This window comes from Pleurodeles waltl, chromosome 4_1, assembly GCF_031143425.1.
Source record: "Pleurodeles waltl isolate 20211129_DDA chromosome 4_1, aPleWal1.hap1.20221129, whole genome shotgun sequence".
Taxonomy (NCBI): domain Eukaryota; kingdom Metazoa; phylum Chordata; class Amphibia; order Caudata; family Salamandridae; genus Pleurodeles; species Pleurodeles waltl.
The window spans coordinates 8,994,508-9,012,690 of record NC_090442.1 but is presented as its reverse complement, the minus strand read 5'-3'; the positions used below and the strand labels follow the sequence as shown (position 1 = coordinate 9,012,690).

General features: G+C 46.9%; 1 protein-coding gene across 3 annotated transcripts in view; it reads left to right on the top strand.

Annotated features, from left to right (window-relative positions):
• The window catches only part of LOC138287233 (CD5 antigen-like), a 279,649-nt gene extending 269,909 nt beyond the window's left edge, over positions 1-9,740 (top strand). For all 3 annotated transcript variants that reach the window (XM_069227587.1, XM_069227586.1, XM_069227585.1), the window contains one exon: positions 8,960-9,740. In XM_069227587.1, coding sequence (XP_069083688.1) covers positions 8,960-9,489 — 530 coding nt within the window. In that variant the 3' untranslated portion in view covers positions 9,490-9,740. The remainder of the gene's footprint in view (positions 1-8,959) is intronic.
• The last annotated feature ends 8,443 nt before the right edge of the window (positions 9,741-18,183 follow it).

Below are 18,183 nucleotides of genomic sequence, written 5' to 3'. Positions count from 1 at the left end.
CCCCATTGCATCCTATTGTAACTATATATTGTTTGCACTGTTTTCTAAGACTATACTGCATATTTTTGCTATTGTGTATATATATCTTGTGTATATTTCCTATCCTCTCACTGAGGGTACACTCTAAGATACTTTGGCATATTGTCATAAAAATAAAGTACCTTTATTTTTAGTATAACTGTGTATTGTGTTTTCTTATGATATTGTGCATATGACACTAAGTGGTACTGTAGTAGCTTCACACATCTCCTAGTTCAGCCTAAGCTGCTCTGCTAAGCTACCATTATCTATCAGCCTAAGCTGCTAGACACCCTATACACTAATAAGGGATAACTGGGCCTGGTGCAAGGTGCAAGTACCCCTTGGTACTCACTACAAGCCAGTCCAGCCTCCTACACCAACTATGCCAGGATGGCATAGAGGGGGCAATTCCATGATCATAGACATGTTACATGGCCATATTCGGAGTTACCATTGTGAAGCTACATATAGGTAGTGACCTATATGTAGTGCACGCGTGTAATGGTGTCCCCGCACTCACAAAGTCCGGGGAATTGGCCCTGAACAATGTGGGGGCACCTTGGCTAGTGCCAGGGTGCCCTCACACTAAGTAACTTTGCACCTAACCTTTACCAGGTAAAGGTTAGACATATAGGTGACTTATAAGTTACTTAAGTGCAGTGTAAAATGGCTGTGAAATAACGTGGACGTTATTTCACTCAGGCTGCAGTGGCAGGCCTGTGTAAGAATTGTCAGAGCTCCCTATGGGTGGCAAAAGAAATGCTGCAGCCCATATGGATCTCCTGGAACCCCAATACCCTGGGTACCTCAGTACCATATACTAGGGAATTATAAGGGTGTTCCAGTAAACCAATGTAAATTGGTAAAATTGGTCACTAGCCTGTTAGTGACAATTTGAAAGAAATGAGAGAGCATAACCACTGAGGTTCTGGTTAGCAGAGCCTCAGTGAGACAGTTAGGCACCACACAGGGAACACATACATATAGGCCACAAACTTATGAGCACTGGGGTCCTGACTAGCAGGGTCCCAGTGACACATAACAAACATACTGAAAACATAGGGTTTTCACTATGAGCACTGGGCCCTGGCTAGCAGGATACCAGTGAGACAGTGAAAACACCCTGACATACACTCACAAACAGGCTAAAAGTGGGGGTAACAAGGCAAGAAAGAGGCTACTTTCTCACAGTGAGCATCAGTTTTGGTTACCTGGTTGAGACCTCTGTAATCTACACAAAACCGCATTTCCTTCTTTCCATCCTTGGAATGAGGTTTTGGTACAAGTACCACAGGAGAAGCCCATGGACTTTCAGAGTGCTCAACCACTCCCAGTTCTAACATTTTCTGCACCTCTTGCTTTATGCAGTCCCTGACATGGTCAGGCTGCCTATAGATCTTACTTTTGACAGGCAAGCTGTCTCCAGTATCTATAGTGTGCTCACACCAAGAAGTGGTACCTGGCACAGTAGAGAAGAGTTCTGAAAACTGACCCAGGAGATTTATGCAATGGTCTTTCTGCTCAGCAGAAAGACAATCAGCCAAAACTACACCTTCCACTAGAGCATCTTGTTCTGTGGAAGAGAAGAGATCAGGTAGAGGATCACTGTCTTCTTCCTGTCCCTCATCAGTTGCCATGAGCAGGGTGAGATCAGCCCTGTCATAGTAGGGTTTCAGGCGATTGACATGGAGCACCCTAAGGGGACTCCTGGCAGTGCCTAAGTCAACTAAATAGGTGACTTCACCCTTTTTCTCAACAATTGTGTGGGGTCCACTCCATTTATCTTGGAGTGCTCTTGGGGCCACAGGCTCCAAGACCCACACTTTCTGCCCTGGTTGGTACTGAACCAAAACAGCCTTCTGGTCATGCCATTGCTTCTGGAGCTCTTGGCTGGCCTGAAGGTTTTTACTGGCCTTTTTCATATACTCAGCCATTCTTGATCTGAGGCCAAGTACATAATCCACAATATCTTGCTTTGGAGCTTTTAAAGGTTGTTGTAAGAGGCTGGACTGGCTTGTAGTGAGTACCTAGGGGTACTTGCACCTTGCACCAGGCCCAGTTATCCCTTATTAGTGTATAGGGTGTCTAGCAGCTTAGGCTGATAGATAATGGTAGCTTAGCAGAGCAGCTTAGGCTGAACTAGGAGACGTGTGAAGCTACTACAGTACCACTTAGTGTCACATGCACAATATCATAAGAAAACACAATACACAGTTATACTAAAAATAAAGGTACTTTATTTTTATGACAATATGCCAAAGTATCTCAGAGTGTACCCTCAGTGAGAGGATAGGAAATATACACAAGATATATAGACACAATACCAAAATATGCAGTAATAGTCTTAGAAAACAGTGCAAACAATGTATAGTTACAATAGGATGCAATGGAGACACATAGGGATAGGGGCAACACAAACCATATACTCCAGAAGTGGAATGTGAACCACGAATGGACCCCAAACCTATGTGACCTTGTAGAGGGTCGCTGGGACTATTAGAAAATAGTGAGGGTTAGAAAAATAGCCCACCCCAAGACCCTGAAAAGTGAGTGCAAAGTGCACTAAAGTTCCCCAAAGGACAAAGAAGTCGTGATAGGGGAATAAGGCAGGAAAGACACAAACCAACAATGCAACAACGCTGGATTTCCAATCTGGGGTACCTGTGGAACAAGGGGACCAAGTCCAAAAGTCACAAGCAAGTCGGAGATGGGCAGATGCCCAGGAAATGCCAGCTGCGGGTGCAAAGAAGCTTCTACTGGACAAAAGAAGCTGCGGTTTCTGCAGGAATGCAAAGGGCTAGAGACTTCCCCTTTAGAGGACGGATCCTGCTTGCCTTGTAGAGTCGTGCAGAAGTGTTTTCCTGCCAAAAGAACGCCAACAAGCCTTGCTAGCTGCAAATCGTGTGATAAGCGTTTTTGGATGCTGCTGTGGCCCAGGAGGGACCAGGAAGTCGCAAATTGGACCAGGAGGTAGAGGGGATGTCGTGCAAGACAAGGAGCCTACTTAGCAGCAGGTAGCTCCCGGAAAAGTGCCAGAAACAGGCACTACAAGGATGCGTGAAACAGTGCTCACCCGAAGTTACACAAAGGAGTCCCACGTCGCCGGAGACCAACTTAGAAAGTCGTGCAATGCAGGTTAGAGTGCCGTGGACCCAGGCTTGGCTGTGCACAAAGGATATCTGCCGGAAGTGCACAGGGGCCGGAGTAGCTGCAAAAGTCGTGGTTCCCAGCAATGCAGTCTAGCGAGGTGAGGCAAGGACTTACCTCCACCAAACTTGGACTGAAGAGTCACTGGACTGTGGGAGTCACTTGGACAGAGTTGCTGGATTCGAGGGACCTCGCTCGTCGTGCTGAGAGGAGACCCAAGGGACCGGTAATGCAGCTTTTTGGTGCCTGCGGTTGCAGGGGGACGATTCCGTCGACCCGCAGGAGATTTCTTCGGAGCTTCTAGTGCAGAGAGGAGGCAGACTACCCCCACAGCATGCACCACCAGGAAAACAGTCGAGAAGGCGGCAGGATCAGCGTTACAGAGTTGCAGTAGTCGTCTTTGCTACTATGTTGCAGTTTTGCAGGCTTCCAGCGCGGTCAGCAGTCGATTCCTTGGCAGAAGGTGAAGAGAGAGATGCAGAGGAACTCGGATGAGCTCTTGCATTCGTTATCTAAGGAATCCCAAGAGACAGAGACCCTAAATAGCCAGAAAAGAGGGTTTGGCTACTTAGGAGAGAGGATAGGCTAGCAACCCCTGAAGGAGCCTATCACAAGGAGTCTCTGACGTCACCTGGTGGCACTGGCCACTCAGAGCAGTCCAGTGTGCCAGCAGCATCTCTGTTTCCAAGATGGCAGAGGTCTGGAGCACACTGGAGGAGCTCTGGGCACCTCCCAGGGGAGGTACAGGTCAGGGGAGTGGTCACTCCCCTTTCCTTTGTCCAGTTTCTCGCCAGAGCAGGGCTAAGGGGTCCCCTGAACTGGTGTAGACTGGCTTATGCAGAATTGGGCACATATGTGCCCAAGAAAGCATTTCCAGAGGCTGGGGGAGGCTACTCCTCCCCTGCCTTCACACCATTTTCCAAAGGGAGAGGGTGTAACACCCTCTCTCAGAGGAAGTCCTTTGTTCTGCCATCCTGGGCCAGGCCTGACTGGACCCCAGGAGGGAAGATGCCTGTCTGAGGGGTTGGCAGCAGCAGCAGCTGCAGTGAAACCCCGGGAAAGGCAGTTTGGCAGTACCAGGGTCTGTGCTACAGACCACTGGGATCATGGGATTGTGCCAACTATGCCAGGATGGTATAGAGGGGGCAATTCCATGATCATAGACATATTACATTTTCCATATTCGGAGTTACCATTGTGAAGCTACATATAGGTAGTGACCTATATGTAGTGCACATGTGTAATGGTGTCCCCGCACTCACAAAGTCCGGGGAATTGGCCCTGAACAATGTGGGGGCACCTTGGCTAGTGCCAGGGTGCCCTCACACTAAGTAACTTAGCACCTAACCTTTACCAGGTAAAGGTTAGACATATTGGTGACTTATAAGTTACTTAAGTGCAGTGTAAAATGGCTGTGAAATAACGTGGACGTTATTTCACTCAGGCTGCAGTGGCAGGCCTGTGTAAGAATTGTCAGAGCTCCCTATGGGTGGCAAAAGAAATGCTGCAGCCCATAGGGATCTCCTGGAACCCCAATACCCTGGGTACCTTAGTACCATATACTAGGGAATTAAAAGGGTGTTCCAGTATGCCAATGTAAATTGGTAAAATTGGTCACTAGCCTGTTAGTGACAATTTGAAAGAAATGAGAGAGCATAACCACTGAGGTTCTGGTTAGCAGAGCCTCAGTGAGACAGTTAGTCACTACACAGGTAACACATTCAGGCACACTTATGAGCACTGGGGCCCTGGCTGGCAGGGTCCCAGTGACACATACAACTAAAACAACATATATACAGTGAAAAATGGGGGTAACATGCCAGGCAAGTTGGTACTTTCCTACAGATACTTTTGGCATATTGTCATAAAAATAAAGTACCTTTATTTTTAGTATGTCTGTGTATTGTGTTTTCTTATGATATTGTGCATATGACACCAGTGGTATAGTAGGAGCTTTGCATGTCTCCTAGTTCAGCCTAAGCTGCTCTGCTATAGCTACCTTCTATCAGCCTAAACTGCTAGAAACACCTCTTCTACACTAATAAGGGATAGCTGGACCTGGCACAGAGTGTAAGTACCCCTTGGTACCCACTACAAGCCAGGCCAGTCTCCTACAGTTACTAGTGTATCTTTTGTTTATAATACTTACCTCCTAAGGGAGTATAGCATCTAAGATATTATTGACCTTGTGTCACTAGAATGAAGTACCTTTATTTTTGGTAACACTGATTATTGTCTTTCTTGTTTGTAAGTACTGTGTAACTACAGTAGTATTGCAAAAGCTTTGCATGTCTCCTAGTTCAGCCTTGGCTGCTCTGCCTACAGCTACCTCTAGACAGCCTGGCTTCTAGACACTGCCTACATTTCACTAATAAGGGATAACTGGACCTGGTCTAAGTACCTTAGGTAACCACTACAAACCAGGCCAGCCTCCTACACGTGGCAGCCGCAGGGGTGGATGTTCCTTGTCTCGCATCGCCGCTGTGACTTGGAATGTACTTCTCCTCCACCTTGGAACAGCCCCCTCCCTTGCAGAATTCAGAAAGGAACTCAAGATCTGGCTTTTAGACGGAGACATCACACCCCAGCACCCAGATACCTCTGGGGGAGACAGTGCTGCGCTCTATAAATACTAATTGAATGATTAATTGAATGCTTGTATGCAGCCCTGTCCCTCACTACTCTAACAAGAAGCCTGTGTCTGCTTGTTGTTCTGTCCCTTGTTCATGAAGGGAAGTACACGGAAGATGATTCTGCATGTAGCCTCATCCTGGGTTTCTGTATGGATGCCATACGCCGCCAATGTCTGCAGAGAGCTGTTCCCCTTGATCCTACATGGACATTATAGGGGCTGATGTCTGAATGGCCCTGACTCTTGTTGCTGAGTGAGTGTATTATGGAGCTGATGTAGTTCTGTTCCTTGCTTCTGCATTTCCTCTGTCCTTTGTTCTTATATGGATGTAAATGGGGGGCAGTGCCTCTATGCAATCATATTAGTTGGTTCTGCAATAGAAGGCTGGTGTCTCCATTTATCCCTATCCCTTTTGCGTAGATGAATGTGATTGGGAACCTGATTCTGATGCAAGCTTGCCCTTGGTTCAGCAGGGCTTGTGATGAGAAAAGTGGCTGAATTGATCTTTTACTCCTACAGGAACCAACAGATTCCTTTCAGTTATGGATTCACAAGGGTGTGTTTCTTTTAAGTCCAGCCCATTATTTCCTACGGGATTTATATTTTGGCGGACGGCATATCCATCATCGTCGTGACGAAGGAACTTGTCCGCTGAAATCTAAATCAGGTCCATATTCTCACTACCGCTTCTGCAGGCTTCTCTCCTAATCTCAATTTTTTAAGTCAGTGTAGATGATAATGAACTAGCTCAGGCCTGACAAGCCCAGAGATCTTGTGACAGCATTGTTAATATTGAAAGAGAGGGAGTTTGCATCTAAGGCAGGGTGCACTATACCACAGGTGAGGGCATAGGTGCATGAGCACTATGCCACTACAGTGTCTAAGAAAAACCTTAGACATTGTAAGTGCAGGGTAGCCGTAAGAGTATATGGTCTGGGAGTCTGTCAAAAACGACCTCCACAGCTCCATAATGGCTACACTGAATACTGGGAAGTTTGGTATCAAACTTCTCAGAATAATAAACCCACACTGATGCCAGTGTTGGATTTATTAAAGAATGCACACAGAGGGCATCTTAGAGATGCCCCCTGTGTTTTACCCAATTGTTCAGTGCAGGACTGACTGGTCTGTGCCAGCCTGCCGCTGAGAGAAGAGTTTCTGACCCCATGTGGTGAGGGCCTTTGTGCTCTCTGAGGACAGAAACAAAAGCCTGCTCTGGGTGAAGGTGCTTCACACCTTCCCCCTGCAGGAACTGTAACACCTAGCAGTGAGCCTCAAAGGCTCAGGCTTCGTGTTACAATGCCCCAGGGCACTCCAGCTAGTGGAGATGCCCGCCCCCTGGACACAGCCCCCGCTTTTGGGGGCAAGTCCAGAAGAGATAATGAGAAAAACAAGGAGGAGTCACTGGCCAGTCAGGACAGCCCCTAAGGTGTCCTGAGCTGAGGTAACTCTGACTTTTAGAAATCCTCCATCTTGCAGATGGAGGATTCCCCCAATAGGATTAGGGATGTGCCCCCCTCCCCTCAGGGAGGAGGCACAAAGAGGGTGTAGCCGCCCTCAGGGCTAGTAGCCATTGGCTACTAACCCCCCAGACCTAAACACACCCCTAAATCGAGTATTTAGGGGCTCCCAGAACCCAGCAAGATAGATTCCTGCAACCTAAGAAGAAGAGGACTGCTGAACTGAAAACCTGCAGAGAAGACGGAGACACCAACAGCTTTGGCCCCAGCCCCACCAGCCTGTCTCCCCACTTCTAAAGACACTGCTCCAGCGACGCGTTCCACAGGGACCAGCGACCTCTGAAGCCTCAGAGGACTGCCCTGCATCTAGAAGGACCAAGAACTCCCGAGGACAGCGGCTCTGTTCCACAAAGACTGCAACTTTGCAACAAAGAAGCAACTTTGAAACAACACACGTTTCCCGCCGGAAGCGTGAGACTTTGCACTCTGCACCCGACGCACCCGGCTCGACTTGTGGAGAACAATCACTTCAGAGAGGACACCCCAGCGACTATGAGACCGTGAGTAGCCAGAGTTGACCCCCCTGAGCCCCCACAGCGACGCCTTCAGAGGGAATCCCGAGGCTCCCCCTGACCGCGACTGCCTGCTTCAAAGACCCGACACCTGGTAAAGGCACTGCATCCGCAGCCCCCAGGACCTGAAGGATCCGACCTCCAGTGCAGGAGTGACCCCCAGGTGGCCCTCTCCCTTGCCCAGGTGGTGGCTACCCCGAGGATCCCCCCCTTGCCTGCCTGCATCGCTGAAGAGACCCCTTGGTCTCCCATTGATTTTTATTGCGAACCCAGCGCTTGTTTGCACACTGCACCCAGCCGCCCCCGTTCCGCTGAGGGTGTACTTTCTGTGTGGACTTGTGTCCCCCCCGGTGCCCTACAAAACCCCCCTGGTCTTCCCTCCGAAGACGGGGGTACTTACCTGCTGGCAGACTGGAACCGGGGCACCCCCTTCTCCATTGAAGCCTATGCGTTTTGGGCACCACTTTGACCTCTGCACCTGACTGGCCCTGAGCTGCTGGTGTGGTAACTTTGGGGTTGCTCTGAACCCCCAACGGTGGGTTACCTTGGACCCAAACTTGAACCCCGTAGGTGGTTTACTTACCTGCAAAAACTAACAAACACTTACCTCCCCCAGGAACTGTTGAAAATTGCAGTGTCTAGTTTAAAAAAAACTATATGTCATTTATGTGAAAACTGTAAATGCTATTTTGCTAATTCAAAGTTCCTAAAGTGAAGTACCTTTCATTTAAAGCATTACTTGTAAATCTTGAACCTGTGGTTCTTAAAATAAACTAAGAAAATATATTTTTCTATACAAAAACCTATTGGCCTGGAATTGTCTCTGAGTGTGTGTTCCTCATTTATTGCTTGTGTGGGTACAACAAATGCTTAACACTACTCCTCTGATAAGCCTACTGCTCGACCACACTACCACAAAATAGAGCATTAGAATTATCGCTTTTTGCCACTATCTTACCTCTAAGGGGAACCCTTGAACTCTGTGCATACTATTCCTTACTTTGAAATAGTGCATACAGAGCCAAAGAAAGAAGCTGGTGGCTTAGAAGGGTGAAGATAGATGAGACAGGAGGGACTGACAGCTGGACAGACTGACTCACCTATACAAACCTTCTCTTTCTCCTCAGAATCTCTCTTCTGGGATCCGGACACAGCTCATCCTTCGCTAGACATCTCCACGGATGGGAAACAAGTCACAAGGCTTTCTGTTGTAAAAAATGTTACCGAGAATATGAAGAGATTCCGTTATCCTGATTGTGTCTTCGGAACTGTGGGCTTCACCTCTGGGAAGCATTACTGGGAGCTGAAGGTGCCCAGAAACAGTGTCAGAAAATATTATTTTGTATTGTGGTATGTAGGGATAGCCAGGCAGTCTGTTGCTAGAAAACGAATCGTACAGGAAGTTGAGCCTGACAATGGCTTCTGGGTTTTGTCGCGTAATGCCGCGTTTTCTAAGATTTTCAGCTCACCTACGTCACTTTCTGGGGAGCTACCATTAGTACCTCGCATTGGAGTTTTCCTGGACTTTGAGGGCGGGCTGGTGTCTTTCTTCAATGCTGAGACCCAGGACCACCTCTTCACCTACATAGACACCTTCACAGAGAAGGTCTTCCCTCTGGCTTGTAGCTACTATTCCTCAACTATTGAGCTGTATTAATCTGTGGAGGAGCAGGCCTGTGAATGTATTTCTTTCATCATTTCTATAATTCACTTCCTTGGAGGAAGTTTTGTTGTAAATCACGTTCAGAACTGATTCAGCTATTTCAAGGAAGTCATTCGCATTTATAAAGATACAGGAATTTAAATTGGCATTGTTCCTGGACATTGCTACAAACATGTATACAAAAGTGCAGACAGTTGTTTCTGCCACTTGAATATTTGAAATAAACATTCTACCAGTTTACAGATCATGGCAACTCTGTTCTCATTATTCACACCAAAACACTCACTATTAATCACTTCACTTTCTACTGGACATTGAGACTTAATCTGGTGGACTAGCTGACTGAGCCAAGCACCTGCTGCAGAACTTACTTTGCAAACTGCAGGCCACGGCAGCCTTCATGTTTTGTGCAAGAAGAAACTTCCATTTAGTTCAGAAATACCATCTCCTTCTCATTTTGTCAGTAATACTAGGCCAAATACCAAGCTCTTATCCACTAGATAGTACAATTGTGGGATTGAACCACGTAAGCAGTAACATCTTCACACTATTCCAATACTTGTGAGGTCCTATCCAACTAATTCCGTTGACTCTGTGCTTGTCACCGTCTGGAGCAGACACCTTTGAGCCCATTGTGGATGCTCCACATTCTTATCCTTAGCCTGAGACAACCATAACTGTATGGAAGAGTTTACTTCATCAGTGCACAGAGATTAGAAAGAGTTCACCCCCATCAGCCATGGTGTTGTTGCTGCGCTAGTGCTTAGATGTAGTGGTGTCCAGTTCACGTAGTCGGGGATGATGCTTCTGTGAATAAGGTTCAAAGCAACATTTCAAAGTGCAGTAAATAAAGAAAAGACTGATCTAAAAAGAGAATTTGAGACCAGTAATTTGGAAAAAAAATAGGAAGGTTTATTAAAATATAAAGGTACAATAGAGAAGGGAAATATAGCTCAGGTCAATAAAGCATCAAACATCCTTTGCCATTGGGTCTCTATGCTTTAAACATGGATGCAGCAACATGGAAAATGTAGAAAAAGACTAAGGGCCTGATCTAGATCCTGGTGGAGGGGAACACTCCATCCCAAACGTGACGAAAGCCCATTCGCTGAATTACGATCCCGTTATATGCTAAGCGGATCGTAACACGGCAGACAGGATATCTGTCACTTTTGTGACAGAGCATTCCATCTACCAGGATCTAAATCAGGCCCTAAGTTCCGATTATGAGCAATGTGGTTATTGGTTGAGGAGGTTTGTGAGCCCTTTTTAAGTAACAGTCACAATCCCTGTCAGGGTGAACCACAAAAGTCACTAATTTAACCTGTGCTTAAGCCTCTGGTAGCTTGGCATGAAAGCAGTGAGGATTAATTTACGGGCAATGTATAAAGTATTTATACAGCATCCAATATTTATACTTGATGCCAGCCTTTGAATGGGAGAAACTAGAGTTTTCCCGCCGCAGATGTGCTTGGAATTTCCTTCCTTGCTGCCCTTTACCTAGATTGTCTAGGGTCCCTATAGACTAATGTGAAATCCTTCTGAAGTGCAAGTGTTGTGTGTGACAGCTCCGCCCTTTCATCCTGCTAGAGATGGCCCAATCGGCTCACATCTAGTCCCCCCTTTGTGATACTGTCTGGGAGGGATACACAAAGGCCCACTGCCAACTACAGGTAGTCATGTGACCCAAGAAACAGGCAGCAGGCACTAAATAGGTAGAACAAGAAAATTACAACTTTCAAAAATCCACCTTTATCATTAAGGAGGGTTTTAAATTAAAGTTCTGTAGAGATCAATCTCAACAATGCTACCTGCGCCCAGTCAAAACTTATCACTTATTAAATGGAATAAGGCAACCCAATGTTATCCTGTGGGAGAGGTAGTCAGTTGTGAAAAAAAACAAATTGAAGAGTATTCCACTAATAGGATGCATAAAACGTAAAAGTACATGAACAACATTTTAAATACACTTCACCCTTCGGACTGGGCTGTTTAGGACCTACTCTAGAGGTGACATTTATGTATTAAAAAGAAAGATTTGAGCCTGTCAAAAGGTTTATATTGCCAGGTCAAAATGGCAGTTTAAAACTGCATACAAAGGTTACAATGGCAGGCTTGCCTGTTTATCAGAATGTTTAACTGTTTGTCAGTATATTTGACTGTGTTCACTTGGATCCTGCTAACCAGGACCCCAGTGATCATACTCTCTCTCCCAAAAACTCTGTATTTCACTCCTCATTTAGCATAGTTTTGACCCCTTAAAAGTCCCATGGCTATGGGGTACCTAGGTACCCAGTGCATTGGGGTACCAGGGGATCCCTATGGGCTGCAGCATATATTTGGCCACCCATAGGGCGCCTATGCTAAGTGTCTGCAGGCCTGCCAGTGGGTCCTGCGTGAAAAGGTGCAAGCACCCTTTGAAAGACATTTTACACTGCACCTGGTCACTTATATGTCACCCCTATGGCAGGCCTTCTAGCCCAGAGGGCAGGGTGCAAAGTACCTGTGTGTGAGGGCACCGATGCACTGGCAGAGATGCCCCCACGAACTCCAGGACCATTTTTCCAGACTTCGTGAGTGCGGGGAAGCCATTTTAAGCGTGTAAAGGACATAGGTCAAAACCTATGCCCAGCTACATAATGTTAACTCCGAATATGGTCATGTTTGGTATCAAACATGTTGGAATCATACCCCAATGCTTTTGCCAGCATTGGTTGTGTGATCCCATGCACTCTGGGGGCTCCTTAGAGGACCCCCACTATTGCCATTTCAGCCTTCTGAGTTTTTCCAGGTAGCCCCAGATGCTGCCACCTCACAGACAGGTTTCTGACCTCCTGTTGCTTGTTCTGCTCAAGCCCAGGAAGGCAGAATAAAGGATTTCCTTTGGGAGAGGGGTGTTACACCCTCTCCCTTTGGAAATAGGTGTGAGAAAGTAGCCTCTTTCTAGCCTTGTTACCCCGACTTTTAGCCTGTTTGTGAGTGTATGTCAGCGTGTTTTCACTGTCTCACTGGGATCCTGCTAGCCAGGACCCAGTGCTCATAGTGAAAACCCTATGTTTTCAGTATGTTTGTTATGTGTCACTGGGACCCTGCTAGTCAGGACCCCAGTGCTCATAAGTTTGTGGCCTATATGTATGTGTTCCCTGTGTGGTGCCTAACTGTCTCACTGAGGCTCTGCTGATCAGAACCTCAGTGGTTATGCTCTCTCATTTCTTTCAAATTGTCACTAACAGGCTAGTGACCAATTTTACCAATTTACATTGGCTACTGGAACACCCTTATAATTCCCTAGTATATGGTACTGAGGTACCCAGGGTATTGGGGTTCCAGGAGATCCCTATGGGCTGCAGAATTTCTTTTGCCACCCATAGGGAGCTCTGACAATTCTTACACAGGCCTGCCACTGCAGCCTGAGTGAAATAACGTCCACGTTATTTCACAGCCATTTTACACTGCACTTAAGTAACTTATAAGTCACCTATATGTCTAACCTTTACCTGGTAAAGGTTAGGTGCAAAGTTACTTAGTGTGAGGGCACCCTGGCACTAGCCAAGCTGCCCCCACATTGTTCAGGGCCAATTCCCCGGACTTTGTGAGTGCGGGGACACCATTACACGCGTGCACTACATATAGGTCACTACCTATATGTAGCTTCACAATGGTAACTCCGAATATGGCCATGTAACATGTCTATGATCATGGAATTGCCCACTCTATGCCATCCTGGCATAGTTGGCACAATCCCATGATCCCAGTGGTCTGTAGCACAGACCCTGGTACTGCCAAACTGCCTTTCCTGAGGTTTCACTGCAGCTGCTGCCAACCCCTCAGACAGGTTTCTGCCCCCCTGGGGTCAAGCCAGGCTTGTCCCAGGATGGCAGAACAAAGGACTTCCTCTGAGAGAGGGTGTTACACCCTCTCCCTTTGGAAAATGGTGTGAAGGCAGGGGAGGGGTAGCCTCCCCCAGCCTCTGGAAATGCTTTCTTGGGCACAGATGTGCCCAATTCTGCATAAACCAGTCTACACCGGTTCAGGGACCCCTTAGCCCTGCTCTGGCGCGAAACTGGACAAAGGAAAGGGGAGTGACCACTCCCCTGACCTGCACCTCCCCTGGGAGGTGTCCAGAGCTCCTCCAGTGTGCTCCAGACCTCTGCCATCTTGGAAACAGAGGTGCTGCTGGCACACTGGACTGCTCTGAGTGGCCAGTGCCACCAGGTGACGTCAGAGACTCATTCTGATAGGCTCCTTCAGGTGTTAGTAGCCTATCCTCTCTCCTAGGTAGCCAAACCATCTTTTCTGGCTATTTAGGGTCTCTGTCTCTGGGGAAACTTTAGATAACGAATGCAAGAGCTCATCAGAGTTCCTCTGCATCTCTCTCTTCACCTTCTGCCAAGGAATCGACTGCTGACCGCGCTGGAAGCCTGCAACACTGCAACAAAGTAGCAAAGACGACTACTGCAACTCTGTAACGCTGATCCTGCCGCCTTCTCGACTGTTTTCCTGGTGGTGCATGCTGTGGGGGTAGTCTGCCTCCTCTCTGCACTAGAAGCTCCGAAGAAATCTCCCGTGGGTCGCCGGAATCTTCCCCCTGCAATCGCAGGCACCAAAAAGCTGCATTACCGGTCCCTTGGGTCTCCTCTCAGCACGACGAACGAGGTCCCTCGAATCCAGCAACTCTGTCCAAGTGACTCCCACAGTCCAGTGACTCTTCAGTCCAAGTTTGGTGGAGGTAAGTCCTTGCCTCACCTCGCTAGACTGCATTGCTGGGAACCGCAACTTTTGCAGCTACTCCGGCCCCTGTGCACTTCCGGCATAAATCCTTTGTGCACAGCCAAGCCTGGGTCCACGGCACTCTAACCTGCATTGCACGACTTTCTAAGTTGGTCTCCGGCGACGTGGGACTCCTTTGTGTAACTTCGGGTGAGCACTGTTTCACGCATCCTTGTAGTGCCTGTTCCTGGCACTTCTCCGGGTGCTACCTGCTGCTCGACGTCCCCTCTACCTATTGGTCCAATTTGCGACCTCCTGGTCCCTCCTGGGCCACAGCAGCATCCAAAAACGCTAACTGCACGATTTGCAGCTAGCAAGGCCTGTTGGCGTTCTTTCGGCAGGAAAACACTTCTGCACGACTCTCCACGGCAAGAGGGATCCGTCCACCAAAGGGGAAGTCTCTAGCCCTTTTCGTTCCTGCAGAAACCTCAGCTTCTTCTGTCCAGTAGAAGCTTCTTTGCACCCACAGCTGGCATTTCCTGGGCATCTGCCCATCTCCGACTTGCTTGTGACTTTTGGACTTGGTCCCCTTGTTCCACAGGTATCCTCGACTGGAAATCCATCGTTGTTGCATTGTTGGTTTGTGTCTTTCCTGCCTTATTCCCCTATCACGACTTCTTTGTCCTTTAGGGAACTTTAGTGCACTTTGCACTCACTTTTCAGGGTCTTGGGGAGGGTTATTTTTCTAACTCTCACTATTTTCTAATAGTCCCAGCGACCCTCTACAAGGTCACATAGGTTTGGGGTCCATTCGTGGTTCGCATTACACTTTTGGAGTATATGGTTTGTGTTGCCCCTATCCCTATGTGTCCCCATTGCATCCTATTGTAACTATACATTGTTTGCACTGTTTTCTAAGACTATACTGCATATTTTTGCTATTGTGTATATATATCTTGTGTATATTTCCTATCCTCTCACTGAGGGTACACTCTGAGATACTTTGGCATATTGTCATAAAAATAAAGTACCTTTATTTTTAGTATAACTGTGTATTGTGTTTTCTTATGATATTGTGCATGTGACATTAAGTGGTACTGTAGGAGCTTCATTCGTCTCCTAGTTCAGCCTAAGCTGCTCTGCTAAGCTACCATTATCTATCAGCCTATGCTGCTAGACACCCTATACACTAATAAGGGATAACTGGGCCTGGTGCAAAGTGCAAGTACCCCTAGGTACTCACTACAAGCCAGTCCAGCCTCCTACATTGGTTGTGCAGCGGTGGGATAAGTGCTTTGAGACTACTTACCACTCTTGTCATTGTACTTTTCATAAGAGAAAAATATACAAAACAAGTTCAGTGTGTGTACACATAGCTAAAAAGTTTTGCATTTCCTCTTTTCACTCTTCTCTAAAGTGCTGAAAAGTACTTCTAAACTTTCAAAAAGTTCTTAAAAGTTTAAAAACTTTTTTTTTTCTGTCTTTCTAAAAAGTTCTGAAAACTTTTTTCTCTTTTTCTATCACTTTAACTCTCTCTAAAAAATGTCTGGCACAGGCCAAAATGTTGATCTGTCCAAACTTGCATATGATCACCTTAGCTGGAAAGGAGCAAGGAGTCTCTGCATAGAGAGAGGTTTGAGTGTAGGGAAGAATCCTTCCTTGGAATTGTTGCTTAATATGCTTAGAGAAGAAGATAAGGCCAAAGGGGCCACATCTGTTGAAAAAGTAGCAAATGGTTCCCAATCTGATCCAGGGACTCCCCCAGGAAAAGATTCAGGAAAGAAAGTTCCCAGCCTGCCCATTACTAGACAGTCTAGCATAGTTGTTACTGAGGTGGAGTCACATCATAGAGATGATGTGCTCTGACATTACACTGTCAGCCAAGCTGTTAGGGTGGCCTCTGTAAGGGACAGGTCTCCTTATGTTCATTCCCATCACACCGCTGTATCTAGGAATGTCCCCCCAACCAACCCTGATGACAGATTGTTAGAAAGGGAGCTCAATAGATTGAGAGTGGAACAAACCAGACTGAAACTCAAGAAGCAACAGCTGGATTTGGATAGACAGACCTTAGAAGTAGAGAAGGAAAGACAGAAATTGGGTTTAGAAACCCATGGTGGCAGCAGCAGTATTCCCCATAGTCATCCTGCAAAAGAGCATGATTCCAGGAATCTGCACAAGATAGTTCCCTCTTATAAGGAGGGGGATGACATTAACAAGTGGTTTGCTGCACTTGAGAGGGCCTGTGTTGTACAGGATGTCCCTCAAAGGCAGTGGGCTGCTATCCTATGGCTATCATTTGGTGGAAAAGGTAGGGATAGGCTCCTTACTGTGAAAGAAAGTGATGCCAATAATTTTACAGTACTTAAGAATGCACTCCTGGATGGTTATGGCTTAACCACTGAACAATACAGGATAAAGTTCAGAGAGACCAAAAAGGAGTCTTCACAAGACTGGGTTGATTTCATTGACCATTCAGTGAAGGCCTTGATGGGGTGCTTACATGGCAGTAAAGTTACTGATTATGACAGCCTGTATAACTTGATCCTGAGAGAGCATATTCTTAATAATTGTGTGTCTGATTTGTTGCACCAGTACTTGGTGGACTCTGATCTGACCTCTCCCCAAGAATTGGGAAAGAAGGCAGACAAATGGGTCAGAACAAGGGTGAACAGAAAAGTTCATACAGGGGGTGACAAAGAGAACACTAAGAAGAAAGATGGTGAAAAGTCTCAAGATAAGCATGGGGATAAGGGTAAAACCAAAGATCCCACTTCAAATCTTAAACACTCTTCAGGGGGTGGGGATAAAACAAATTCTTCCTCTTCTTCTCAACCTACACAAGTTAAAAAGCCTTGGTGCGTTGTGTGTAAAAACAGAGGCCAGGGGATAAGTCCTGTCCAGGTAAACCCCCTGAGCCTACCACCACTAATACATCAAGCTCTAGTGCCCCTAGCAGTAGTGGTACTAGTGGTGGGACTGCTGGAAACAGTCAAGTTAAGGGTGTAGTTGGGTTCACTTATGGGTCCATAGTTGAAACTGGGGTAGTCACTCCCAAGACAGTTTCTGTCACACCTAGTGGCATTGGCCTTGCCACACTGGCTGCTTGTCCCCTTACAATGGATAAGTACAGGCAGACAGTTTCAATAAATGGTGTTGAGGCCTTGGCCTACAGGGACACAGGTGCCAGTATCACTTTGGTGACTGAAAACCTAGTGCACCCTGATCAACACATCATTGGACAACAGTATAAGATTATTGATGTCCATAACTCCACTAAGTTTCTTCCCTTAGCTATAATTCAGTTTAGTTGGGGTGGAGTTACTGGCCCTAAGCAGGTGGTGGTATCACCTAGCTTACCTGTAGACTGTCTCTTAGGTAATGACCTAGAGGCCTCAGGTTGGGCTGATGTAGAGTTTTATGCCCATGCAGCCATGCTGGGCATCCCAGAGGAATTGTTCCCTCTCATATCTACTGAAATGAAAAAGCAAAGGAGAGAAGGCCTGAAAACTCAGGATCCCTCTCCAACAACAGGTAAAAGGGGTATCACAGTATCCCCTAACCACCCTACCATTCAGGATACCATTCCTGTGGTGGGAGCAACCTCTCCTGGGGTGGCACCTGTTCCAAGGGAATCATCAGTTGGCAAAACTGTACTCCCTGAGGTAGAAGTACCTCTCTGTGGGATAACTAACATTGGTGAGAAAAAGAGCACCATTTTAGTTAACATGGAGCATCCCTCCAACCCTCCCAGAGAAACTTTAGTACAGAAACCCTGCACTACCTCACAACACTTAGGACAGCATCCCTGCCCTAGTGTGGAGCTCATAGGACAGCATCCCTGCCCTGCTCCAACTAAAGAGAAACAGCATCCCTGTTCTCTCTTCCAGCCATATGGACAAAGTTTTTGCCCAGCTATGGCTTTACTGAGACAGCATCCCTGTCTGGCATTTCCATCATTACAAATAGGTTCAGTGG